The sequence below is a fragment of the Carlito syrichta genome, unplaced genomic scaffold, assembly GCF_000164805.1.
Source record: "Carlito syrichta isolate Samal-C Ts95f unplaced genomic scaffold, Tarsius_syrichta-2.0.1 Scaffold304443, whole genome shotgun sequence".
In the NCBI taxonomy this organism is placed as follows: Eukaryota; Metazoa; Chordata; class Mammalia; order Primates; family Tarsiidae; genus Carlito; species Carlito syrichta.
The window spans coordinates 249,139-276,993 of record NW_007248539.1 but is presented as its reverse complement, the minus strand read 5'-3'; the positions used below and the strand labels follow the sequence as shown (position 1 = coordinate 276,993).

At 35.3% G+C, this 27,855-nt stretch overlaps 1 protein-coding gene across 5 annotated transcripts in view; it reads left to right on the top strand.

The window, feature by feature from the left end:
* Nucleotides 1-27,855, top strand: part of PKP4 (plakophilin 4) — a 106,396-nt gene that overhangs the window by 38,078 nt on the left and 40,463 nt on the right. For 2 of the 5 annotated variants that reach the window (XM_008059922.1, XM_008059919.1), the window contains exons 3-9: nucleotides 10,692-10,823; nucleotides 10,930-11,120; nucleotides 14,023-14,572; nucleotides 20,066-20,254; nucleotides 22,451-22,667; nucleotides 25,861-25,993; nucleotides 27,392-27,605. In XM_008059922.1, the coding sequence (XP_008058113.1) occupies nucleotides 10,962-11,120; nucleotides 14,023-14,572; nucleotides 20,066-20,254; nucleotides 22,451-22,667; nucleotides 25,861-25,993; nucleotides 27,392-27,605 (1,462 nt within the window). In that variant the 5' untranslated portion in view covers nucleotides 10,692-10,823; nucleotides 10,930-10,961. Of the gene's footprint in view, nucleotides 1-10,691; nucleotides 10,824-10,929; nucleotides 11,121-14,022; nucleotides 14,573-20,065; nucleotides 20,255-22,450; nucleotides 22,672-25,860; nucleotides 25,994-27,391; nucleotides 27,606-27,855 lie in introns of all 5 variants that reach the window. The other 3 variants (XM_008059920.1, XM_008059921.2, XM_021713303.1) reach the window with 3 other exon arrangements.

Sequence of the window (27,855 nt, the reverse complement as noted above, 5' to 3'; positions counted from 1 at the left end):
CGCGCCTTTGGGAGGCTGAGGTGAGTGGATTGCCTGAGCCCGCAGGTTCGAGACCCGCCTGGGCAGCGAGACCTCATCTCTACAATAAATCAAAAAATCAGCCGGGCATGGTAGCGCAAGCCTGTAATTCCGGCTACTCGGAAGGCTGAGGCGGGAGGATCGCCGGAGCCCAGCAGGTCGAGGCTGCGGTGGCCGGGAGCAGCCACTGCACTCCAGTCTGGGCGACCAAGTGAGACTCCGACTCAAAAAAAAAAAAGTAAAACATAGATAACATGTCTTAAAATGTGTAATTTTTGTTGTTGTTGTTGTTGGCACCTTCTGTAGATTTGGTGAATAGGAGAGAAAAGATTAACAATTTTATCCAGTTAGGAGTTTTGATATTTGACAATAATATCAAAGGAAAGAAAAAGATTGTAGTAAATTAGAAGTGTTAAGCATTATTTAACTTCACTGTTACATTATCTATTGTGTAACATGTACTGAAGTGGAGCGATTTTAATATATTGTCCATTTAAATCTTTACTGTGTGGAATACACTGACATTAGTTAATGTATACTACTAAATTTAAGACTATAGGGGCTAGGTTTTGCATTTTGTTTATATACTTAAATTTTGTTCCTAAAATGTCTGGTTACAAGTTTCTTTCACCAGGATAAGCTTAGGGAAAAAAACACAAATACTGAAGATAAAAGAGAAATGAGAAATTAGCCCTAAGTCAATTTATCTTTTTTCCCCCTCCGTCTGGAGCAAGTAATTTACAACACGAAAAAATCATCAGCACATCATGAGATGTGAACTTAAATGGGAAAACTGTATGCCTCAGTAGAAATGTACTGAATTTATGAAGAAGATACAGTAAGAAGTGAATGTTCTATTGTACATGTTCATAAATAGAATATTAGATCAGCAATCATGTATAAAGGACTATTGTTTTACTGAGGATTTCTGATGTTATCATTTATGGTGACTATAAATTATACAAATGACAAAACTTTATCATCTGTCCCTTCCTGTTTCTCTTCTAAATAGCAGATGGATAAGAATTTCTTTTAAAACCAGCCTCAGACTTCAAGCTTTCCCTCCCTTATTTTTTGCAGAACTACTTTAGCCACATAGTCATGACAGTCTTCCTACCACAACGGCAGTGCTGTAGCTTCCTGATTGCCATTATAAAAGTTCTTCTTAATTTAATACTGTTTTACTATGAAAGTAAGACATGCTTCTTGTTTTTAAAAATTAAAAGTCTAGAAGAATTTGGAAGAAAAGGTAAACATTTTCTTTATTTCTACATCTTCCCTTACCATAGCCACTGCATCTGTACACAAAGACACACAATGTAAAGGAGAAAAATCTGAAATAAAACACCAAACTATTAACTGTGTGTGTATGTAAATATCCACACACATTTGGGTTTGGCTTGTTTTAACACAGATGAGGATACACTATGCTTTGTTCTGTGGCTTAAGATTTTTTCTTAACATAATTATAAAATAATTTGTTGTTTCTGTGTCAATATAAAGATCATCATCCTTCTTTTTAATGGCTGAGTAGTATCTATTGCTTGGAAAAGTTATATAACCAGTTCCTTATTGGTGAACATTTTGTTTTTGCCCAGTTTTTAACTTTGATAAACAATGGTAAAGATTCTCTTTGCACATAAGAGTGTCTCTGTTGATAAGATTTTTATAACTAGAACTGCCCAGACAAGGGTGTATACATTTTTATTTTGGTAAATATTATCAATTTATCCACCAGAAAAGCTGTAAGCTCCTTTTTATATTCCTGCTGATACTGTTATTATATCAGTGCTTACTATGATTCCAAAATATAGAAATGTAAATCTTCATGAATATTGCCAAATTTTTAAAATTTTATTAAGCTATTAGGATTCCTTACAAACATTTGTTTCAAATTTCCCTATCATAAAACTCATGGACAGGCTGAACAGAATAAAATAATTATTTTTAAAAATTATTACTAAATATTCATTGAGTCATAACATTCCATGGAAACTTCAGCATACCCTAATCATCCTATTGTTTGATTAGTGCTTGTGGAGATTGGAGATCAACTTGAGCTTGGAATTTAATAAAATTGTCATGTTTCCTGTCAGTTTGCTTTCTTCTGTCTGCATATCTGGCTAAAAATGATCAGATAAACTTTTTCCATCAAGAAAAATGCAACAACCTCTACTAAATCAATCAAAAAACAAACTTTAAAAAAGTCACCATTGGTGATAATTAGGGTATCAACGTCTCATTCTAGAGACTCCCAAACTTTTTATTGTACGTTAGAATTACCTGAGGAACTTTCAAAATCTTAACTCCCAAATAGACCCCACCCCACATAATTAAATTTGAAAATCCGCAGGTTCAAGACCCACCTGGGCAACTTGGCAAGACCTCATCTCTACAATAAATCAAAAATTAGCCGGGCGTCTTAGCGTGCACCTGTAGTTCCAGCAGCTTGGGAGGCTGAGGCGGAAGGATCGCCGGAGCCCAGCAGGTCAAAGCTGCAATGGCAGCCTGGGTGACAGAGTGAGACTCCAACTCAAAAAAAAAAAAGAAAAGAAAAGAAAATCTGAGTTAGGAAACAGGCATCAACAGGTTATAAGTAGTCCCCAGGTGATTTCAATGTGCAAAGTTTGGGACCCACTGTTGTACTCTTAAAAACTAGTCATTAAAAAGAAGAATTAAAAATTTGTCCTGCCTGTATTTCAGGATAACCACATGACGCTAGCTATTACCTGAAATAGTCTAAAGGAATTCCTGCTTGTAAATGTAGAAAGAATAATAAAATTAGAAAAATGACCAATTTGCAAGCCCCAATGAAATAACACAAGCAAAGATTGTCAATGGATGCTAAAACCTCTAGGTTCTCAACCCTAGCAGAACATTAGAATCACCTTGGAAGTTTTTTTTTTTAGATCTCAATATTCAGGCTCCAGTAAGACTGACTGAGCTGGAATCTGTGGATATGGGACTCCAGTGGCACTTGTTTTTAAATTCCACCCAACTCTCAACCCAGGTGATTACAGTATGCAACCCAGACTGAGAACTACTTCACTGAAGAAAGGTTGATGGTAAACCTGACAATAGAAAATCAGGCTGCCACTACCCAAAGTGACTGATTGATCTTAGCAGTCCTGGAAGTTATCATGTGATGAGGCATGCAGTACATAGCACCATTCATAAAGTATTCTAACCACAAACGTTTGACCTGAAAGCTTAACAATTCTTTCCTCTTAAAGAAATAACTGAATTTAGAAGAATATGTAAATGACACCATGAGAAAACCATCAGCCTATTTCAGCCTGACTGGTACACACAAATTGAAAAAAGACATTTCTGAGACATCAAGAAAATCTGAATATGAACTCATATGGCATTATGAAATAATTATGGTTTTGTGAAGTCCTTATTTTATAATGGTACAGATGGAAGTATTTATAGTTGAAATGAAATGATCTGATGTGGGAGATTTATGTTAAAATTCTATGACAGGAAAAAAGAGATAAAATGGAGCATTAAAAGTGTACCTAATGTTGATAATTATTAAATCTGAGGAGGTTTATTATATTTTTATTTCTGCTTTAATATATGTTTGAAACTTTAATTCTAAAAAAATTAAATACAAAGGCTTTAAGATATTAGGATTAAAATGATATGTCAGATTGACATGTGTTAAAGCCAACAAAATGTTGACCATATTCCAAAGGTTAGCCCTGACACAGTGGTAGAAAGAAACCAACTATGAAATGGATGCATGAGTTTTCCAGCCAGTAGATACTGTTTCGTTTGTATTTTACACATATTTGGGATTCTGTTAAATGACATTTTATTAAGCAAAATTACCTATGTTGTGTTGAGGAACAGCCTTTCTACTTTATAACTATGAATTTATCACTGTGTGCATGATCCACCACCATATAAGTATATTAACATTTTACCATAGCAGACATATATCTGAATGCTCCTAGGCCACGTATACTTGATATATGAACACATCCTTAAAAGCATAACTACAATGAGTTAGTATTTTACATGAAAACCAAATACCTAGTTTTAACCTTTAACATTTTATGTTTGATATAAACATGTCAAATAAATACTTAAATTTTTTCATGCTTTTAATGATATATGAAGAATTGTCCTATTAACTATCTAAAATTAAAATTGCCAAACCTGAAAACTCTTAGTTTCCTATTACTATCTCCTTAAAACACAGAGCCTTAGTTCTTCAGTTTATAGCTGTTGCTTTGAGAATCATTGAAAAGACTACCATCTATAATTCTACATTTCATACTCATGCCAAAGTGAGTCTGCATGTAACTTTATCTTGGTATATTTTACCCCCCCCAAAAAAACAAGTAGAAAAATATTGAAGAACCTTGTTTCAAAAGAATCATTTATTCATTTTGATAGTGGATATCATGCTTTATAGGTTTGTGTGGATTTTTTTTTTAAGAAGGCTTTTTGTCTTTTAACTAAAGGAAATATGTCTTGTATTTCTCACTGAGATATTCCCATTCCAATATTTGGTAACTTTTTTTCCCCAAATGGAATAAAATATGTCTTTTAAAAATATTTTACGGGGGTGGTATTGACAGTAGTGGGAAACTCCCAGGGTGGGGGTACACCTCATCAACAAGGGTACCTGCATAATGAACATTTGTATACCTAATCCTGAATTGTACCCCACATCTTTAAAATTTAAAATTTTTAAAAATAAAAAATATATATTTATATTTTAAAGTGAGTTTTGAACACTTAACTGTATCCATAGGCTAATGACATTGTACTGCACAATGCATCTTTTACTTATTCCTTTTTTAGCTTTTTCTCAAGAGCCTCTTGGCCATTTCTGAATACATACCTATTAACTCAGTGTTGGACGGTTTACATGCCTAGACCATTTCATTTCATATTTGTATTTATTAATTTCTTGTTTTTTCTAGTTTTTCTTTTACAGATAGAAAGTGTAAATTGTTACGGTAGATGTGACACCTGAATTTTAATTAGTATCCATACTAAAAATGCTTAATAAACACTCATTTTGATGTGACTATTTGTGGAAATTTCTATTCAGTTTATTTTTTATTTATTATTATTTTTTAGTTGTCTCACTCTGTCGCCCAGGCTGGAGTGTAGTTGCACGCTCACAGCTACCCCTTGCTGGGCTCAGGCGATCCTTCTGCCATACAAAATTAAAATACTACTTAGATTTGTCATTGTAGAAATCAAATGAAGTACTGATACCAGTTTATACAAAGTTTACTTAAACTACAAAATTGAATCCAGGCAGACAAACTTTTACAGTGAGTTTTAAGGCAGACTAGTTGATGTTTAGAGCAAAGTTTAAAGTGAACAAGAAGATACTTTATTATGGTTTCTCTCTTCCAAGGCTCTTATGCAACTTTTCCTAGATGAGCAAAAAACTTTTTGATTTATTTGATTTATTTGTTGTTTGTTTGTTTGTTGAATCAGTGTCTCTCTCTCTGTCACCCAGGCTGAAGGGCAGTGGCACACTCACAGCTACCACAGTCTCAGGTGATCCTTCCACCTCAGCCTTCCAAGTAGCTGGAACCACTGGCATGTGTCACCACACTCGGCTAATTTTTTTTTAATTTATTGTAGAGACAAGGTCTTGCCAAGTTCCTAGGCTGGTCTTGAACCCCTGAGCTCAGGTAATCCTTTCGCCTTCACCTCCCAAAGTACTGGGATTAGAGGTGTGAGTTGCCATTCATGGCGTCAGTGAATAAAATTTTTAACCCTGTTGTCTTACTAATATTTAAAAGATAATATAAATATACACAAGACCCAAGAACTTAGAGAAACTCGAGAACCTGACTAGAATATCTTCAAGAGAAATAGTCTTCTCCCCTTTCTGGTAAGTCTTTACTTCCATTAAAATCCAACTTTTAAAGGATGTCTTAGTATACATTTGATCAACAAAATCCAAGTATCTGTAATATTCTTAAAATATCAGTCAACATGTATTTTCTCTTAAGCACCAAAGAATGTTATTGTGCTTCATGTTTTATCACCCTATTTACATTTTTCACTCCAAAATATTTCCTGATGACCTCATTCCCTCTAATGATATACTTACCTACTATAAAAATAAATATTGTGTGCCACAGAAGGTACTAGAGAGGTGAAATCTTTTTTGGTGCTATCTCCCAGGTCTTATTCCAGAATTTGGCCTAGTGCTTTACTTCTCAGCCTTAGGTGGTACTGGGAAAGTAGATTCCTCCTAAGCCTGTGGTCCTACAGGAAGTGAGAGTCCCATGGCTATACAGGAAGTTGAGTCCTGGTAAGACAAGATTTTTCTATTCAGATTTTCACAAAGTGTTGCCCCCCTGGATATGATAACCTAACCTTAACTCACTGGCCACAGAGTCGGAAGAAGCTGTCAAAGAGAATATCATCTGCCTTAATATTGTATGCTATAACCATCCCAAAACTCACACTATACTTTTATGTAAAGGCAAGCCCCCTAAACACCATAGCAACTCTGAACAGGCACAAACAAGGAAAACCGAGCATCATAAAGTTACAGCTGCTGTACTGTGAAAGACTAGTTACAAGGTTGTATGTACTAAAAAATCTCCTTACTGATCTCTAGGTTCCTGTTTCCATGGCAATTTTACACACAGTACAGACCTTTCTCACTTCATACAGTATTAACAACAAGAAATAGATTAACAAAGCAGAGCCATTTTAATAATTTCAATTATTAAATTAGCGAGGCCTTAGACTTTTTTACTAAGCATATTTTTATGTGCACCTTGTATATTTGGGAATGTACATTACAGAAAAGATAAAATAATTCACTTTGTATTTCATCTTTTACTATGTACTTAATGATGTGGATAATACTACCAAATTTTCATAGTCCTACAGCATTATTGTCTCTTACTCATTAATTTTTTTTCAGGTAAAAGCTCCTATTTTTTCTCATTGTCTTTTTCAAAAATATTAGAACACTCATTAAATACAACAGGCAAGAAGGTCCATAATTTCAATAATTTCCCAGTTTTAGACACAGATGGAGATTTCATTCTACCTTGAAGCTTGTTCTATATTCTTAGACATACATTTTCTTGGGAGATGCTAATTTGATGTTTGAAAGTTCCTCATAGTATATTTCTGGTGTCCCAGCAAACATGTTTGTGATTTTTTAAGTAATACATGTTCTTCAGTACGTAGATTAAAGAAGAAACATTCACATAGTGTTTGCCATTTTACTTATTAAAATGTCTCTTGATTTCTTGTTCTGATCATACTTAATTGTGATATACCAACTATTTAACAGCATTGGTCATGAAGTGGTTAACCCCATACTATATGCCTCTGTGTGTTCTCTGGTGAATTTGACTGGCATATTCTTTCATTCCACATAACAGATGTTTTTAAAAGACATTCATCTTAAAGTAAGATTGCATCAATAATATGTAATTGGTAAATGTGAACCTCATCATACTTCAATGAGGAATACTTTTTCCAGTAATTAGGAAATGAGTCTTCTGTTTATCTGAGACATAGTAGCTGTGCATATATCCATTTACATATGTGTATATATAATTTGTGAATTGCAAGTTTTTAAAAAGACAAAGAAAATAGTAGGACAACTGTTTTGAAAACGCTTTAACTTACTTTTATGATTCAGAAAAGATTTCAGGATCATTTTGTCTCTGCAGATATCCATTACTGAACTCTACTATGAAAATGGAAAAATGGCTGAGGAGCTTATTTATAGAAACTGGTCACTTTAAAGTTCATATTAAATAAATCTCTTTTATCAACTCTTTTATATTTACTCAATGTTAGAGCACAAAACCTAAGTAAGCTCTGTTTACTAAACCCAGTTATTTAGGTTTTCAGATTGGATTCTGGGTACATGAGAATTTAGTATTTTAGTGTTCTAGTTACTATCTTTCTCAGTGTCCTTTTCTACATTCTATTTTCTGGGGCATTGCATTTAAAACTTTAAGACACAGAATCAGAAAATAACTTTTAGAAGGTACATGGCTATACTGTATTACTTTGGGAGTAATTTTGTCTGTTTTTGTAATTTTTGAGATACTAATTCTATTTTATTTTGTTATTAGAGTGACTAGTATGGAGTCATGCATCTCATAATTTGTGCTTTATCTGAGGTTATTTATTTTAAATATTTTTTCATAAAGAAGAGTTAAATGAACACAATTGCTTGTCATATGGTTTGTGAGAAACTGTTCATGGATGAAAAGACACAATTGTTGAGCTACAGTTTTTTAGAATGTATTTTTCTCTTTTCCTAATCAACTAATGTCTTTGAATGACTGTTAAATAGTTGGTATATCACGATTAAGTATGATCAGAATAAGATCATACTGTGTAAGGGGGGAGCAGCTTACACAGAACTCTAATGATTGGTTTTTGGTTTTCATGGTGAAAATTTTTTAGACCCTGACACTACATGCCACCTGATGTTTTGTAGCCAAAGTGTTCGTGTGTCCCAGTGTTTATCTTATATTAAAACTAAAGCTAAGAACTATCTGAACATCTTTTTCCTTAATGACAGTGCCTTTTTTCATATATGTGAAACTTTGAGGCTACCACAGTGGTATTCTGTATCTTATACCACAGTGGTATTCTGTATCTATAGTTTGTTGCTAGTTCATATTTACTTTTCCAGTGTTCCATTCCTGACTGAACAGAGGTAGACAGTAATACTTACAGCATAACTCTGATTTCTGGCCAGAGCCAATGCAGCTATTCCCAGCCATTCCAATCCCCTGTAACTCTTTTTGCCTAACACACTCCATGTATTCTAGATAGTTCTTAACAAAACTCCTTCAAGAATTGCCATATAAGAATGTTTAGAACTTTGGAAACTCAAATAGATTTACAAATGAAACACATCATTTTCCAGTATTATCAACTTTACAGCCACTCAGATCATGGTTCAGTGTGTACTAGGGAAACTACTCATCTTTAATCTTTATTGAAATCCAAACTTAAGAAATCAGAACTGTCACAGAACTCTACCACTTAGAAATATGCTGTAAAATGATATATCAGAAAACAGGTCATTTAAAACCTATACTAAGAATGTCAGTGAATCTTTCTAGAGGTTAAGAAATATCAGTGAATCTTTCTGGAGGTTAAGAAATAAAAATTTGTATTGAATTTAATATCAAGTTAAAGTTTAGAATGCAGTGGGATTTCCCAGTTCTCCCATAAACTTGTAATCACCTTCTAAACCAGCTTGAGCAGCAATGCAATGCCTAAAAACTTTAACTTGCCAAACTTTATTAAACAGTCAGATGAAGCCGCAGCACACTGCCAGGCATGAGTCAGCACTCAGTAAAGGGAAGCTGTTGTTGTTGCTAGGAATTTGTTTGGGCAACAAATGTTTACTTATCACTTACTGAGTACTCTGTACTATCCGAGGCACTAAGGTATAGTAATAAAGCAGACAAAAGTTTTTGCCCTCGTTGAGCTTGTTTTCTAGTGGAGACAGTGATAAGTGCTATATAGAAAGGAAAAACTGGCATTCTGTAAGTGGATGCTGGTTAGATGTTACTGCCTTTAGGAAATTTTTCCTAATTTCCTTTCCCTCAAAGAGTCATCCCCCACCTCCACGCCCCCACCTTCACACACTCTGTATCTTATAGCTGCATTCCTAGGGCCAGGCACGTAATAGGGCGTTGAAAGAGGGAGGGAGACATTCATATCCTTAGGATTGTGTGTTGAACTCAGAATGTGATAAGGACTTAATTAAAAGCTTTGAAGTGAGAATAAAGCAGCATTCCTGAAAAAAAGTTGGTTAGCAACATAAGGGCTAAATTTGAGGAAAGAATAACTTGTGTTGAAGATAATCAGAACATAGAAAAATATATGTTGAAGATAATAGAGAAAAAGGGACATATCTGAATGGAATTGGGAGGAGGCAGCATGACCTGTACCATCTGAATATATAGCATAAAAAACAAAAGTCTTAATGGGGAAGGAGGTAAATTGGGGTTTGTATTTCTCAAGTTCAAGGTGGCAAATGATACCGTTGAAAATAAAATGAGACCTCTGGAAGAGACAGGTTTAGCTAAAAGAAAGAATGAACAGGTTAGACTTGTCTATATTCATTTGGAAAAGACTAAAGCAATAAAATAAGCAGATAAGTTTGTTTCCATTGTTGCAACTCTGAAAACTCTGTACCAAGTTCCTTTGACTGTAGGTGGCAGGAAATATAACATAAAAAACTGGCCCTACCTTCAGAGGTTTCAGAGCTCAATAATGTGAACACTATGTAAGTTGTCATTTATAATAGTTTGGGATATAGAGGTCCATTTGAAAAATAGTTGCTTACCATTCTCACTCAGTCTTTTTGATCCCCTTGGAGAAGGGTGTCTAAGAGGTAAGTTTTCCAAGAGGAAACAAGATCGGTTTTCAGATTTTGATTTAATATTGGGGCTTGTAATTACAGCAAACAACATTTATGAAATTTGGCAAACTATATTAATGAACTATTAGTATATGGAACATGTATAGATAAGAGGCAGAATGACTGTGCTGTTTAAGGTGAAAATAGCCTTGCATTAACATACAGATTGTAAGATGCTGTTGACAAATATCTGAAGCTTGTTTAGGAAATTTTTATGCAATATTGTCATTAGATTTTGCTGATTAAACTTATCTTCTTACAGATGTGCCAAATACTGGTGTAAGCAAACCTAGAGTTTCTGACACTGTCCATCCCAACAACTATCTCATCAGGGCAGAGCCAGAACAAGGGACCCTCTATTCACCAGAACAGACATCGCTCCATGAAAGTGAGGGTCTGTTGTATTATCTTTTCACTATTGGATTTACTTTTAATATTTTCTTCTTGAAAATGAGCATCAGAAGTATACAATAAGTTTACTGCTGGTTTCATTCCTGCAGGATCATTGGGTAATTCAAGAAGTTCAACACAAATGAATTCTTATTCCGACAGTGGATACCAGGAAACAGGGAGTTTCCACAATAGCCAGAACGTGAGCAAGGCAGATAATAGACAGCAGCATTCATTCATAGGATCAACTAACAACCATTTGGTGAGGAATTCAAGAGCTGAAGGACAAACACTGGTTCAGGTAACCTAAACACATCAAGATCTTTATGAAGAAATTTCCTCCTAGTAGAATTTCTATTATAAGTATTTCTTTTTAAAAATAAGACCAATATGTATAGTTTTTTCAATTAATTGTATGGATCAAGTAGCAAATCACTTTATACTATTGAGAGTTATGATGTTAAGGAATTTTTAAGCATGAAACCTAAAAATATGTTTGTTTCTATGAATTAGCTCCTGTTAATGAATTCTGATAAATTCCTACACACAGTAATTCTTCTGAAAAGAACAAGTTTGGCATGAAAGGAGTCCAGGGGAAGTGTAAGAGGGATGGAATGTTTTAGTCCCTGAGGGTTTATGGGTTCCTAAAAGTACTAGTGCTAAAATATGCCATTGGGTAGGGCATGGTGGCTCATGCTTGTAATCACAGAATTTGGGAGACTGAGGAGAGAGGATTGTTTGAGCCTGGGTATTCGAGGCCAGCCTGGGCAACATAGCTAGACCTCGTCTACAAAAAATATATAAAATTAGCCAGGCATGGTGATGCACACCTGTAGTCCTAACTACTCTGGAGGCTGAGGTGGAAGAATCACTTGAGTCCAGAAGATCGAGGCTGCGATGAGCCATGATCATGCCACTGCCTGCCAGCCTGGACAACAGAGTGATACCCAACTCAAAAAAAAAAAAAAAAAGCCATGAAAATTCCTAGAGGGCAGAGCACTATTCCCACACCTACATAAATTGGGACTAGCCTATTCCAAGCAAGATATTTTATCTTCATCACTGGAATTGTTTTCTGAAAACACATTTCTTTCCTTTTAGATATAGATACTCTTGCTTAAAGTTATTGTAATCATTCTATTAGGGTTTTCTAACTTGATAGCCAAAAAGTTAATATTGTATATGTTGTTTACAAATGCTCCTCAACTCCTCCTAATTGCCACCTGATTCACATCTGTTCACCGGCATATCCTAGGACCAAGAAAAGCATTAGGAGTGCTGCATGGTAGTAAACAGAGGGGATAACTAACTGTCTGATAACCAAATTATTTCTTTGGAGCTAAAAAGTAGAAAAATGATCAAAGAAGTGAGGTGGACACTATATTTCTCATAATGCAATACAGGAAGCCTTACAGGTACATGAATGGGGACCAGGGTTCCCAGTGCCCAAGAAGAAACACTGGCAATTTTGTGAAACAATCTAGGAAAAATTTTGAAGTAATCTGAAACATTTTCATATTGAAACAAACATAAATACAGTACATGAATTTTTAAGCTAAAATGGAAAATCTTGACCTTATAAAGCTACTTCAGGCTGCACCCTTAGTCCTCAGTTTGTACATTTACTCCTTTGCTGTTAGAAGTGCTTTGGTGGAAAGTTTGAGAAGGTTTAGACTAAATGCCTACGGGAGTTCATCTGCTTGGTGAATTTCTATGTCAACAGGTGTGAAGTCATACTTTTGAATAGCAATTACCTTAGCTGTATAACTTTTTTGCCCTTAATAATGATCATGTTACCTCTTTTTTAAAAACTTACAATAAGTTGATTTTGTTCTTAGAGCTGAAGAATTTGTTGCAAAGGGGTCTCTGACTGAATTTGCAAATTCAAATTTGTGTAGTCTAGACAACACATTTTCTAGCTGTCTGGGCCAAATATTTCATTTTGGTAATTGCAAATCATATGCAGAATTTTCCTTATTGTAAGCACTGTTACCACCCAACCATTCATTTTAACTCTCCATCTTCCTACTAATTTTTAAACCCCATCTTTCTTGCCCTGTTTATTTACCATTCTCTTCTCTATATATATCTTCTCCTTTCCACGGTTATTGCCTTCTCAAAATTGTTGAACTTGAGCACACTTAAGGTCGCAGAGCCAGGTGTCTCAGTTCAGTCCAGTTGCTTGTAACACTTGGCAGAAAGCACACATCTCTAGTGACATCTGTGGGTGTACAAAGTCTTTATCTGACCCCTGTTTCTTCCCTTGCCATCCCAACTAAAAGTGGATGGGATTGATGGCAACTAAACTCTAGCAATCGATAAGCAGACAGCAAAGCAACCTGGTTCTGGGCTTGAAGACCTGAGCCCTAATATCTGTTTTCATTTTTCAGTCTGCTTTTTCCCATTTCTTCTCTCCTCAGGCCACTTCTCCAATTCAACCATCATTCTCTTAATTGTACAGTATCAAGAAAGGTATCTGATAGTGCTGTGTTTGCAGGAATCTACTGATTCATAGTAGGATCAGTCATGGCAGAAATGTTTATTTTTTCATTCTGGTCTTTTCTATCGGTCTAGGCTACAACCCAACAGAGACTTCGGACATTCCTCTTGCTGGAACAGATTTTTGGGGTGACTTTATTTGCATCTCTTTAAATCTGCCAGCTAAAGCTAGATCAGAGGAGGTAGAAAGAAATGGTTGAAGTCAGTAGAAGCTGCACAGTAATAAATACTCCTCTAGCTACACTTAGACTGATGTCTTAAAATTTTTTTTTTTTTACATAAATGCATTACCTTGGCCAAACTTTGACTCACAGGGAATAAAGTAAGTACATTGTTCCAGTGACCCTTCACACTCATAAGTTACTTGTAGCACTTGGTATAAAACATGTGTTGTGAAAAATGCACAGGCAAAGGATTAAAAAAAGTAAACATAAAAAAAGGAATATTAAAGATCTTCAGATCTCTTTTTACTGTTTGATTTTAGTGTTCAGATAAAACCACGAAAAATAAAATGTAGAACAAGAAAAGGACCATGAGGAAAAATTAAGGTCTAGCTCTAAAGCATAAAAAGGAAAAGAAACTTAGATGCCTAAAACAAATAATGAATTCACATTCTGTAGTGAACTGTGTATATACTTTTTGTAATTACAATGAATACAAAACCCTGGATAAACCCATTCTCTTTTTTCCCCCCCTTTCATCAGCCATCAGTAGCCAATCGGGCCATGAGAAGAGTTAGTTCAGTTCCATCTAGAGCACAGTCTCCTTCTTATGTTATCAGCACAGGCGTGTCTCCTTCAAGGGGGTCTCTGAGAACTTCTCTGGGTAGTGGATTTGGCTCTCCATCAGTGACCGACCCCCGACCTATGAACCCCAGTGCATATTCCTCCACCACGTTGCCTGCTCAGCGGGCAGCCTCTCCGTACTCACAGAGACCCGCCTCCCCAACAGCTATAAGGCGGATTGGGTCAGTCACTTCCCGGCAGACCTCCAATCCCAACGGACCAACCCCTCCATACCAAACCACTGTCAGAGTGGGGTCTCCACTGACCCTGACGGATGCACAGACTCGAGTAGCTTCTCCATCCCAAGGCCAGGTGGGGTCGTCATCCCCCAAACGCTCAGGGATGACTGCCGTACCACAGCATCTGGGACCTTCACTGCAAAGGACTGTTCATGATATGGAGCAATTTGGACAGCAGCAGTATGACATTTACGAGAGGATGGTTCCACCTCGGCCAGACAGCCTTACAGGTGAGTACAAGGTGACAGCACTATATACAGGCCAGTGAGGAAATCTTTCTTGGAACTATAGCTGAGACAGAGAATGATAATATAGATAAAATTATGTTTAACTTGTCTTTCAGGCTCTGTAATTCTTAATGCATGAAATTATACACATTTATATCAAAAGAACTCTTTTGGAATGGATATATTTTTCTCAAAATATTAATATTTAAAATGTACTTTTTGGATTTTAAAGTAATTAGTTGGAATTCTAAGCTAAGTATTTTTTCACCAGCCAAACTTACCCCTACGTATACCCATAAATCATGTTAAAAGGTGGTAGAATATCTGTTTAAATGTTGGATTTTTTTTTTTTTTTTTTTTTTTAGAAATGCTTTGGTAATGTAGACTAGACTTTCACCCCCTACTGCCTTGATTTTGGCATTCCAGTGGGAAATGCGCAAAGCTCTTATGAATTACCTGTAAATGCTACTCAGAGTAAATCAGAAAAAACGCCAGGTCCCCAATGTTATAGCTGTTCCCTTCAGGGTTTTTCATGGCAGGTTTTTCACATGTTGTGTAAAGACTTTGTTCTTTTTAATAAAATAAAATTTATCTTTGATTAGTGTTTTGAAAGCAACATATACAGAATGGTAAAGATTAAAACTACAGGAAAATATGAAATGAGAAGCAAAAGTCTCAAGCTCCTCTTACCCTCACCCAGTCCCATCACCAGTTTATGTATCTTCCAGAATGTATTATTACATACAAATGTACACGTACATTGTGGTTTCTTTATACTGATACTTTACAAGATTTTATCTTATATATCTTCTATACTTTGTTCTTTTCACTTAATATGTCTGAGAGCACTGTCGCATTCTTTCTTGATGTGTAGGACTCATTTTTATAGGTATAATTTATTTAATCTCTTTCTTATTCATGGACATTTAGGTTGTTCATCATTTTTATCTATTAGAGATGATGCAATATATGTATTCTTTCTGCATATGTCATATAAGCACTAGGATAACTGGGATCCATTTCTTGAAGTAGAATTGCTACATCAAAATATGTGCATATTTTTACTTTGAGAGATATTGTTGAATTGCACTCCAAAAAGGTTACACAGATTTATATTACACCACTAGTCTGAGAGTGTGTCTGTTTCCCTACACCTTCACTAGCACTGCATATTCCAAGTTTCTCCATTTGCCAGTCTGTTAGGTAAAAATCTGTGCCGCGTTGTTTTAAATGGACTTTATTTAATGATGTCTGAGGTTAAAGATTTCATGTTTTATACCTGTTTTATTTTATTTTTCCATAACCACAGGTTCAAGTCTTCTGTCTATTTTTATAATTTGTAAAAGCTTTTTATATTTGAGATAAATTAGCTTCTTGTAATATACTTCTCAAGTTTTTTTTCATTTTGTTATTTGTCCTTTTATTTAGTTTTGAGGGGGTTTGTTTTAAAAATTTTTAATATTTTTGTATAGTAAAATTAATATTTTTTCTCATGGCTTCTAGGAAGTTGAAGACTTGATATTTTTCTACTCAAATAATTTTGCCAAATAATTTATATTGAACTTGATTTCTGAGCCCAAGAAAATTGCTAATAGAGAACCCACCTTTTTCACTCAACCATCAGAAGAATGTGCTTGACTTAGGTATTTTCTGGGAGTCTCTGAAAAGTATGTAGCAAAGTGATGTAGGAATCATTTACAAAATTCTCCTTCCCAAGGAAACCTTAAAAGATAAATATTTCCGAGATCTTCTGTAACCACCCCCTCTCCCAAATATGTGTAGAGCAGCTGTGCAGAAATCTCGGCTTGTAGGAAAGTGGAGTAGAAGACCCAGATTGGACGCCAGCACATAAATTACTGTCTCCGTGTTTAACCCTGAGAGGGCTCCTCTCCTTTGGTTTAAAAAGCCTATTTATGTGACAGTGCAGGTGAGATTAGACTTTATGTTTCAGGGAGAAATTTTAAAATGTATGTGCACATATATATGTCTTTTTATTAGACCTAGCCTCTTACAGATTTTTATTTCTAGAAATGCAGCAGTCTTTCTAAAGAAGCAAAGGGTTTCTTTAAAAGATTCTAGAGAGCAACTCCTTCGGGTCCCCTCCCACTGTAGGAGCTTTTCTGTCCTCTCAATAAATCCTCCTTTAAAAAAAAAAAGATTCTAAAGAAGCTTTGTTTCCTGTCAACTGTCTGCTCATTTATTCTGAAGGTGAATCCTAATATTCTAATTCCTTTCTTTTATTCTAGCTTCAGAAAACATTTGTATCTGTCATTATATTTGCTATTGTACTCAATTTCAAAGGATTAATTGCCTGCTAATTGGTAAACCTAAAGCAATATTTTATAATATATTTGGTGATGATTTGGATATTTGGTGATGATAATTTAAATGATAATATAATGTGTTGTGGTATAAACTTACTTCCTACCATAGAAAAAGATACATGCCCTAAAATATTCATTTCATTATAATCATAGCATAGCATGTCAGAAAAACTTTTGAAGAGATACTCTTTGAAAGATAAATTTGTGTTTACTTCTGATGTCTTAAATATAAAGTTTTGAATTGCATGAACTGTATCACTGTAATAGGTAAATAATATGTTTTGCAAATAGAAATTCTTCATTGTGTAAATAATATTGTAGAGTATAGTGTTTTTCATTATGTGGAGGGGAGGTAAGGTTATTAAAAATTAATCTGTGGAAATGCTTCTGGAAAAATTATTTCTAATACTGATTACAGAACATAATTACTTGTATTCCAGTTTCAGTCATAGTAAGTTATAGTAGACTCTACACATATTTGTTTTGGTTAATCTACAGAGGCTATGTACCATAACTTTTTAAATGCTAATCTATAGGACTGTGCATGTGTGGGATTTTTTAAGGCATAAGCAGGTAAACAAAAAATAGTAACAGTCATTGTTATATTATTCAGAACAATTTTTATTTCTTTTCTCCTTTTTTATTTAAACATTTCACGAGTTGACTTTATTTCTTTATTAAGTGTCTTTTTTAAATCATTAACTTAAGTTTTTGGACCAAATAAATCATGGACATGACTAATTGCACACATGAAAAAATTAGTGTGATGGAATGGGAAGACTATGGAATTCATGATAAAATCTCAATTTTTGTTCCTAATAGCTCACTTACTAGTTTTATTACTTTGGACAAGTCACAGTACATATTGACCCTCACAATATTATGGTAAAGATAATGTGATAGTCAAGATTATGGTGAGGCATGGAGGGTGTAACAGAAAACAATTTTTAATATCAAGAAAGTGCTACATCTTGCTACAATTTTAACCCCTTTTCTCCCAGTACAGCCAGTCACCAATAATAATTTTGTTTTATTAGTAATCCTACCAAGCAAATATCCTATCAAGCAAATATCTGCTGGCTACTTTTTAGGGTTTTAAATAGCTTAGAGCTCATTTTATTACCCTTTCCATGAAATCATAGTCGATGTTTACAGAGTTTTCATATTGTGTGGATTCCAGTGAAGAATCCAGCCAGATGCTTATACAGTGAGAATATATCACTCTGATAGTGGTACAGAAAGCAGTGTCTTATTCACCATCCTAGTGTAGTGGTGGGAGCATCCAGTCCTTGGCTTACCTACGCCCAAGTGTGAGTGATGCTCAGAGTCTTGCTCTGAGTCAAGAATGTCTGTGTGTTACAACAGCACTTCGTATTGATGAGATTATCAAGGATTAGGTACATTTACCTGCCTGCTTTATGTCACCATTAACAAAAACAATGCACTTTTGATCAGGATGTTCATGGGCTCCATGAAGAAATAGAGCTCATACCTCTGCTAAAAAAGAATGAGAAATCAGCCAATGAGTGAAAAGCTAAAATCTTCCAAAGAGAATTTTAATAGCAATTAAATGATATCATCTTTAAAGTTAAGTTGGCTTTCATGCACCCCTCCTGTGGGACCAGCCTTCATCTATCAACTTTAGTTTTGTAGCGAGCTCTGTGGAGTTCAAGGTTTCTCACACCACATGGCCTTGGTCCTTGAGGATTGGGAGTGTAATGACAGAGCACTGACTGTGGTTTTCTGGGAAGTAGCTCTATGATAGGGTGCATCACATTTCCTTTTGGGCTCTGAGTTTCTAAATGAGGTTTAGCTGAATAATCTCCCAGTTATAAGATTGTATAAACCTTTGATCTTCATTTTAGCAAGTGGGGAGCCAATAACTAAAACCCACATTGTTTCATTTAGTTTCTTTTCATGTCACATTGCTGTCCAGGGTAGGTTATAATCATTCACTTTAGAATCCTTATGCATTTATTAACTTTCTTGCCACTCCTCACTAAGCAACATGTAATTACCACTCATTCAGGCCCATTTGCCCTTAGTTGTGATTTGATTAACTGAGCTAACAGGATGGGAATGATTCCATCTTTTTATAGTTAGTTACTTTATTAATTATTTGCAATTTTTTTAAAAGCAAATGTACGCTGACTGACTTTAGATATGTTTGCATTTTCTCTTGCTTATATCTGGAATATATTCTTAGTTGATATTACCAAGTAGCAAATTTTACTCAAATGATTTGATGACAAATCAAACTTCTGAGCATCATAATCTTGACTATACTAATTGACTCTTTTTAAAAAAGTAAACTGGGGCTGAAATCCACCTTTTTATCATAAGTCCTGTGTGTAAACTTTAGTTATTAGCAATTTTAATCAAAATATTTTATATGATTTAATGTTCATATACTACTAACTTTGTACTTTTTCTTTATACTAGAAAGAAGGTAAACAAGAATCTGGTATGTGCGTTCCTATAAAACAACAGTTTTTGATTTTTATCTTTTAAAAAAAAGGAAAAATATAGTGATAACATAGTAAAATAATATTTTATAATACTTAGTGTTATTAATTCACAGATATTATACATTTTGTGGAGTTTCCTATGAAAATTATATGTGAATTAATAGAGAGACACATTTCAAAACAGCTCTTCAACATCAGCCTTTACCAAGCACATAATGTAGGTGTCGTCTTAGGTGTTGGGATTTAAAGAGGCATGAGGCAGTGGGCCTTGCCCCAGGGAGTTGATTGTCCATTTAGTGAGACTGGCAGGTCTACAGAGGAGGAGGACGGCATCAACCACTGCTTGCATAAGGTTTTTAAAATGAAAATCATATAATAATAGAAGAGGACATTCTGTGTTTGGTCAGCATCCTAAAATAGCTCACAGTTGGGGAATGAATTTCAGTATATTAAACCATTTAATATGTTTTTTTGTTATTTTTCTTAGAAAATGTATTTTTATCTTGCTGCCAAGAGATTTTATTTTTAAAATGTATACAGAGTCCTTTTCACACCTGGCATCCCTTTTTGGTAAAACTTGCCCGTTTTGTTGTTTTAGACTTAGCACTTATTCCTATTGGTTAGGATTTTAATTAGGGCTTATGTTTTTAACATTTTAACCATAATTTTCTCAATTCTTAATGGTGTCATTTTCCTCCCTCTAGGCTTACGGAGTTCCTATGCTAGTCAGCACAGTCAGCTTGGGCAAGACCTCCGTTCAGCTGTATCTCCTGACTTGCACATCACTCCTATATATGAGGGGAGGACCTATTACAGCCCAGTGTACCGTAGCCCAAACCACGGAACTGTGGAGCTCCAAGGATCGCAGACGGCATTGTATCGCACAGGCTCAGGTGGGCATCAGCTCTGTTCAGCTGGTTTTCTGATTTCCTGGACCAGACAGTAGAAGGATTTTATTGAGATTGGGTTCTCTGTTAGAAGAAAATCATGTTGCCCATTTGGCTGTCAGATAAACAGCTGTGACAGAAGATCAATAAGCAGTGAAACTGAGGTTCATTTATACCTATTTATTAGTGATATATTTTTACCTTAGTACCGTCTAATCAATGAACATAGTAAGTATACTATTAACTCAGGAATAAGTTTGTAAAACTATAAATCTGACTCTCCTTATGTTAGAAGCATATTCAATATTGAAAGGGAAACCTTTGTTGGAATATTTCTTTGTAATTTTTGTTGCCAAATAAGTTTTTGGGAAAATCCATACATGAGTTACTTGTTTACCTTTGATTTAGCATGTATAGAGTCCAGGTGTTTTTGGCATTACCCTTTTTTAGATGTTAGATGTTCTCTGAATACTTAAGAGTAGAATGTGAAGTAGATATATATCAGTTGCAGTAGACTCAAACTGGAAAAGGATTCACTAGTAGTATTTACGAAAACAGGAAACTGGAACATCACCGCCCTTTACCCCCAGCTCTCAATGTTTATACCACCATAATGGCTAATAGAGCAGAAACTGCCACGCATGGCAGTGTGAATGGCAGATTGTGCCATGGGGCTGGTTCATGAAGTCTCAAGAGGCAGCTTTAAAAAAGAAAATACTACAAATTTATTAACATGCTCACAAATGAACTCCAGGTAGCAATGATAACCCCTCAGAGGCACAACTTTAGGAGACATAGCTCCCAGAAACTGGTAGGGAGAAGACTGTATTTGAATTGGTACTTAGCTGGAAACAGAGAGTTCGGTCCACTGAGGGATTTTTCTTCTAATTGAATGCACCAATTTCTAATAGATGATAGTAAAGAAATATTTTACTTGTTCTTATGTCTGTAAATTGCGGAGTTTCTTTAATAGGATTAACAAATAGATAATTTGAAAATATTTTAAATTGGGTACACAATCATTTTAAATTGTGTACACAATCATTTAAAATATTTTAAATTGAGATACCATCTTCAATAACTAGGAAACAAATGTTAAATACAGTGTACAGTATTTTTATATGTAGTGTCATGTAGTAATTTATAGGAGTATCTATAGAATAATATGGCATATCAATCTTTTCTGTCTCATGAAGTAAGTTTTCCAGTGTTATATCAAGATCCACAGGTATAGAAATAAAACCTATAGTAGTCCCCCTTTATCCACAGTGGATACATTCCAAGACCCCCAGTAGATGCTAAAACCACAACTGGTACCGAATCCTTATATATACTATGTGTTTTCCTATACATTCATACCTATGATAAAGTTTAATTTGTTAATTAGACATAGTAAGCAATTAACACAATAACTCATGAAGAAATGAAATAGAACACTTAAATAAAAATAAAGGTTACTTGAACATAAGCAATGCAGTACCACAACAGTTTATTTAAAGCCAAGGTGACTGCTAAGTGACAACAGGCAAGTAGCATCTACAACATGGATACACCAGACAAAGGGATTATTCATGTCAGGACAGAGCTGGGTGGCACAAGATTTCATCAGGCTGCTCAGAACAGTGTAATTTAAAACTTATGAATTACTTATTTCTGGAATTTTCCATTTGTTATTTTTAGACCACAGTTAACCTTGGGTAACTGAAACTGTGGAAAGCAAAACCACAGATAAGAAGGGCTTACATATCACAAAATAAATAACCTGTGTACACTAAATGTTAAAATTGTAATGGTTTCAATTATTTATAGATTTGAATATCTGTTTAATATCACTAAAATGAATTTTTTAAGTTTTACTATTTTATTATTAATCTCAAAGGACCTAGTTAATCCAAGGTTAGTTTAATTCCTTTCTCATATTTTCTTAGAGTTTAAAATACTGAATCTTGAACATATTAAGACTTATTATATAAGAAGATTTATAGTTTCGTTTTTGCTCTTTTTGCTAATAAAATTGACAAAATATTTAAGTACTTAAGTACCTTCTTAATGCTAATGAGCTCAATTTGTAAAATTGAAAAGTAAGCAATTTATTTAATTGCCAAAAACTATAGTCCTTAAAAATAAAAATGTTTTACCTTTTAAAAGTGTGATCTTATGGAGAACATACTAATTTTTTTCAAAATGTTGACTTTCTAATAGGTGTTGGAAACCTACAAAGGACGTCCAGCCAACGAAGTACCCTTACATACCAAAGAAATAATTATGCTCTAAACACAACAGCTACCTACGCGGAGCCCTACAGGCCAATACAATACCGAGTGCAGGAGTGCAATTATAACAGGCTTCAGCATGCAACGCCAGCTGATGATGGCACCACAAGATCCCCATCAATAGACAGCATTCAGAAAGACCCCAGGCAAGTACCAGTTTCCCCATTCTGACTTTTTTTAAGTTGCCAAGTCTATAATAATACCAATAATTCCATATCTCTTAATATTTCCAGTTGTATTTCAACTATGTAGGTCGTTGATGTTAATTTTATTTTAAATTGAATTCCTTCTTTCCATACTTTAATAATAAGTTTGAGAATGCAACAGATCTGTGGGAATATCTGCAGCATTCATCATTAAACTAATTCACCAAAGCAATTACCTAGTTGTCTCTTAGTTAAAATTAAGCAAGACTTTGAAATATCATTTTACCCTTTTTCCCTTTTCCTGACTGACTTCTTGGATGAGAGCTTCAGAAAATGTATATGATCATTCTAAATTGGGAAAGACCCATATTATGTGTGTCTTAAATCATATTGATCAACACTTTATAGAGATTTTATTAACTAGGTCCTTTGAAAATCTTTCTGACGTTTAGGGGAAAATAGTTTACATTTCTTATCTCTCTATAAAAGAAAAATAGCCGGGCTCGGTGGCTCAGCCTGAAATCCCGCGCCTTTGGGAAGCTGAGGTGAGTGGATTGCCTGAGCCCGCAGGTTTGAGACCCGCCTGGGCAGCGAGACCTCATCTCTACAATAAATAAAAAAAATCAGCCGGGCATGGTAGCGCATGCCTGTAATTCCGGCTACTCGGAAGACTGAGGCGGAAGGATCGCCGGAGCCCAGCAGGCGAGGCTGCAGTGGCCAGGAGCGGTCTGGGCAACCGAGTGAGACTCCAACTCAAAAAAAGAAAAATATTCGGCAAATAATTGATGTTTCTTCTTTCTGAGGTGGGAATCAACAGAGCTGGCATCAGTCTCGAAATCACAAATAGTGTGGACCTGAGGATTTTTAAGAAACAACATTTATGGTTGTTCTTGATATAACACAGAAACATAGAAAATTTTTTTAAAAAATTTTTTTTTTTAGTTGGAGTCTCACTCTGTCACCCAGACTGGAGTGCAGTGGCCACTCCTGGCCACCGCCGCCTCGATCTGCTGGGCTCCGGTGATCCTTCCACCTCAGCCTTCCAAATAGCCGGAATTACAGGCATACACTGCCATGCCGGCTGATTTTTTGATTTATTGTAGAGATGAGGTCTCGCTGTCAGGCGGGTCTCGAACCCGCGGGCTCAGGCAATCCACTCACCTCAGCCTCCCAAAGGCGCGGGATTACAGGCTGAGCCACCAAGCCCGGCTACAAAAAAATTTTTTTAACCAGTAACCCATATCCAGAGAAAACCACTGTTGACATTTTTTACTTATTTTCTACATATGTGTGTGTGCAAACAGGCATGCACATATGTAGGTATAGAATTTTTTTCTTGTAAACTAGGTTACTATTAAATAGCACTTAATATTTAATAAACAGTGATTCAGGCACTATTCTGGGCATTTTTAAATATATTAGTCCAATTATTCTTACAGCAACCTTAAAGGTTTAGAAGTTGAGGTAGAAAGGCCCTGAATAACTGGCCACGAAGGCCAGACAATACATAGGGTGGGCCCCAGTGGAGCTGGGCAATTAGGCTTGCTTGGCTTTAACTCCAACCTTGATATCAGTTCGGCAGAAATTAATCCTGGAAAAACTGCTGTCATTCCAGCTATCAGTAAAGTTTCACATAATCAAAGCTAGCCATAACAGTTTTATGCATTAGACTTTGAAATTATCATACTATGAATAGCTGAAGTATATTATCATACACAAAATCCTTGTTTCTAGTGAATCAACTCATATTAGAGGTCAAAACTGAAGTCTTCAGGGACACATATTAAACTGAAAGCTCTCACTACACTTCACTGCTTTTCTAGGTAGCTATTATTTTCTCTTCAGGTCTAGCCAAGGTATGGTCTAAATTACCTACATTTCAAAACCCTTTTGGGAATCTCTGCAACTCCTTGAGTGCCTTAGTCTCCTGTCACTTTGAAGATTTTAAAAAACAAAATCAGTAAGAGTTTTTCTGATAATTACATTGGATGTGCTATTAGACAAATTATTTTTAAAACTCCTTAAAATGACAAAAAGGTGGCAAACCAGAAATAGCAGAACCAAATGTACGCATAAAGCTTAATGAATTTTAGGAATAAAAGTGGATAAGTAAAGTGGATTTAGTGAAGCTGTAGACTTCCTATTCAACTCTAAAAGTACCTTCATTTATTTTGTTTTAATGACCGAAACCTCACATTCTCAGAAATAAGTTGGTAGGTTGCTAAAAATGAATTGATAATTATAATAATTTTCCAGTGAAACAACTATTTGTGGGCGAAGAGTGAATGAAATCTTGCATACATCCCTTAAAATAACACTAAAGCTGCTTAAAATTTAGCAACAATTTCACTCTTTCAGAAGTGAAAATTCTTTTAGTTTCAAAATATCTTACTTCCTGAATATTTTAAATGGCTTTTATTAAAGGCAAAGCCAGTTTTTCAAACTTCATCAAGTATTAAATGACTCATATTTATCTTAATAAAAAATGTCTACAGGGTCAAAAAATCAGCCGGGTGTGGTAGCGCTTGCCTGTAATTCCGGCTATTTGGAAGGCTGAGGCGGAAGGATCGCAGGAGCCCAGCAGATTGAGGCTGTGGTGGCCAGGAGCAGCCACTGCACTCCAGTCTGGGCGACAGAGTGAGACTCCAACTCAAAAAAAAAAAATTTTTTTTTAATTTTCTATGTTTCTGTGTTATATCAAGAACAACCATAAATGTTGTTTCTTAAAAATCCTCAGGTCCACACTATTTGTGATTTCGAGACTGATGCCAGCTCTGTTGATTCCCACCTGCCCTTCCTCTCTCATCAAAGGCAACATCTCACTTAGCTAATATGCGCTGGTTTACCTGTGCTTGGCACCTGCAGATTTCTCACATGGGAAGAAAAGCATAAAATTAGAATCAGAAGGATAAACACTAGAGTGGAAAAGTTGCTCCTATTAAGAATTTCCTTTGTTGTGAATTTCTTTCTGTGCATCATGCGTCATGATTTCTTTAAGATCATAAGCATCTGGGCCTCTGTTTTTGTTCATCAGGGAGAAGAAATATTTACATATGTATTTTTTAGAATTTTTGTAAATTCCAATTTTTGTCTCAGCTGAGATTTTTTTGTTTTTCTTTAAAATAAACAGTTTGTTCAGTGCATTATTACAACATGGACCTTCCTTTCTGAAGTCATGTTTTTTTACATCTAGGGAGTTTGCCTGGCGTGATCCTGAGTTGCCTGAAGTCATTCACATGCTGCAGCACCAGTTCCCATCCGTTCAGGCCAACGCAGCGGCCTACCTGCAGCACCTTTGCTTTGGTGACAACAAAGTAAAGATGGAGGTACAGGACAGAGGCCCCAGAATGACTCGGGGGAGACAGCACCTTCACATCTAACAAATGCAATGCTTGTGTGTTGAAGAAATGACCAGATGTAATCCAGAGCCATTTTAAAGGAATGTTTTGATACCAAATACTCTTTTACTTCCTTTTTTTGTTTTAAGTTAGAAAAAGTTTGTTTAGAAGGCAAATTAGAGAAAAAGGGTGAATCCACCTCCTCAAGACTGAAGAGGGGACCAGACACTGAGGAAGCATTTGGCCCTCCTTTACTTCTTAATGAAGCATTTCAGTATCTCTCAGGAAAAACTAGAATGAATCTATTTCTTGGCATGCTTTCAGCATTTTCACATCATGTGTCTACTTCGTTAGCTTATTTATAAAACATGAAGCAAACATCAGTTTAAACTGATCTTAAAAATATTTTCGGGCAACCCCTTCATGTCCCCTCCCACTGTGGGAGCTTTTCTGTCCTCTTAATAAATCCTGCTTTCAAAAAATATATCTTTTTTCCAAAAGATCTATTAAATAAAAATCAGTAATACTCATTGAACTAGAAAGTGAAATCGTTTTTTGAGGTTATGGTCAAATTTGTACCACCTACAATTGAATGAAGTTATAGAGGATTTATAACCATTACTTAATGCTGAATGTCTATGAGTATTTTGTTTCAAATTTTGAAGTTTTGGGTATTTGTAGAAACATAGCAAGTTATTGGTTATTGGCTAGTGTTCTATAAAATACAGATTTTTTTTATTTGAACATTTCAGGCATTTCCTCTCTCCTGCAATGTCTTATAGAACTGAAGTGTTTCATATGCAAAACAGTTTCCCAGCCCCAAACCTAATGGTGGATGTAAATAAAGCCTAGAAATATTCCAGTAGTATACTAATAAATTGACAGATGGAAGAAATTTTAAAGAGAGTAGCACAGAGAACTAACTCTAGAATCTAAATGACCTATGTCAAAAATTCTTTCCTGTATTGTCTCAAGCCCTGCAGCTTACTTGGTTGTGTTTATGTATTTGCACATTGCACTTCCGGAATGAAAGCACAATTACCTATGTGTGTTCAGAGGGTTAGAGGAGGACTGTGCTACTGGCACAAGGACATTATCCATCTAGGTCTCCTATCTTTTTCTTTTTCTTTTTCTTTTTTCTTTTTTGCTTAAAATATTCTAAGTCATGCTGCAATCCTATCTTTTTTAAGCCATGAACCCAGGAAAGAACATCATATTGGAGAGTGTTCCTAGAATTTATAAAAGATTTGTTATTTAGAATAAAAAGTAACCATTGAAATGATCTAGAGGTATCCACATCCCGTGACTTCTCCATAACAGACTTTTGTTTGATTACTGATTACTCACATATCACTTAGGCCTGGTATCTCATATTTTTCATTCTAGGTGTGTAGATTAGGAGGAATCAAGCATCTGGTTGACCTTTTGGACCACAGAGTTTTGGAAGTTCAGAAGAATGCTTGTGGTGCACTTCGAAACCTTGTTTTTGGCAAGTCTACAGATGAAAATAAAATAGCAATGAAGAATGTTGGTGGGATACCTGCCTTGTTGCGACTGTTGAGAAAATCTATTGATGCAGAAGTAAGGGAGCTTGTTACAGGTAGGTATAGTATGTGATGTTGTCCTAGAGGAAATTGTGAAAACAACCTACTAGTATTGTGGAAGAGTTGGAGGTTCCAGGCCATAGATGATGATATATACATAGTGCTCACAACTGTGACGGCTGAGTCTAATTTAATCTAATGATTCAGAAACCATTTGCAGTGCTACAGGGTCATCTCTATTAGTATCAGTTATTGTACTTATTAATGTGTAAGTATCAGCTAACAGATGTCTTGTTCATGGAGGAC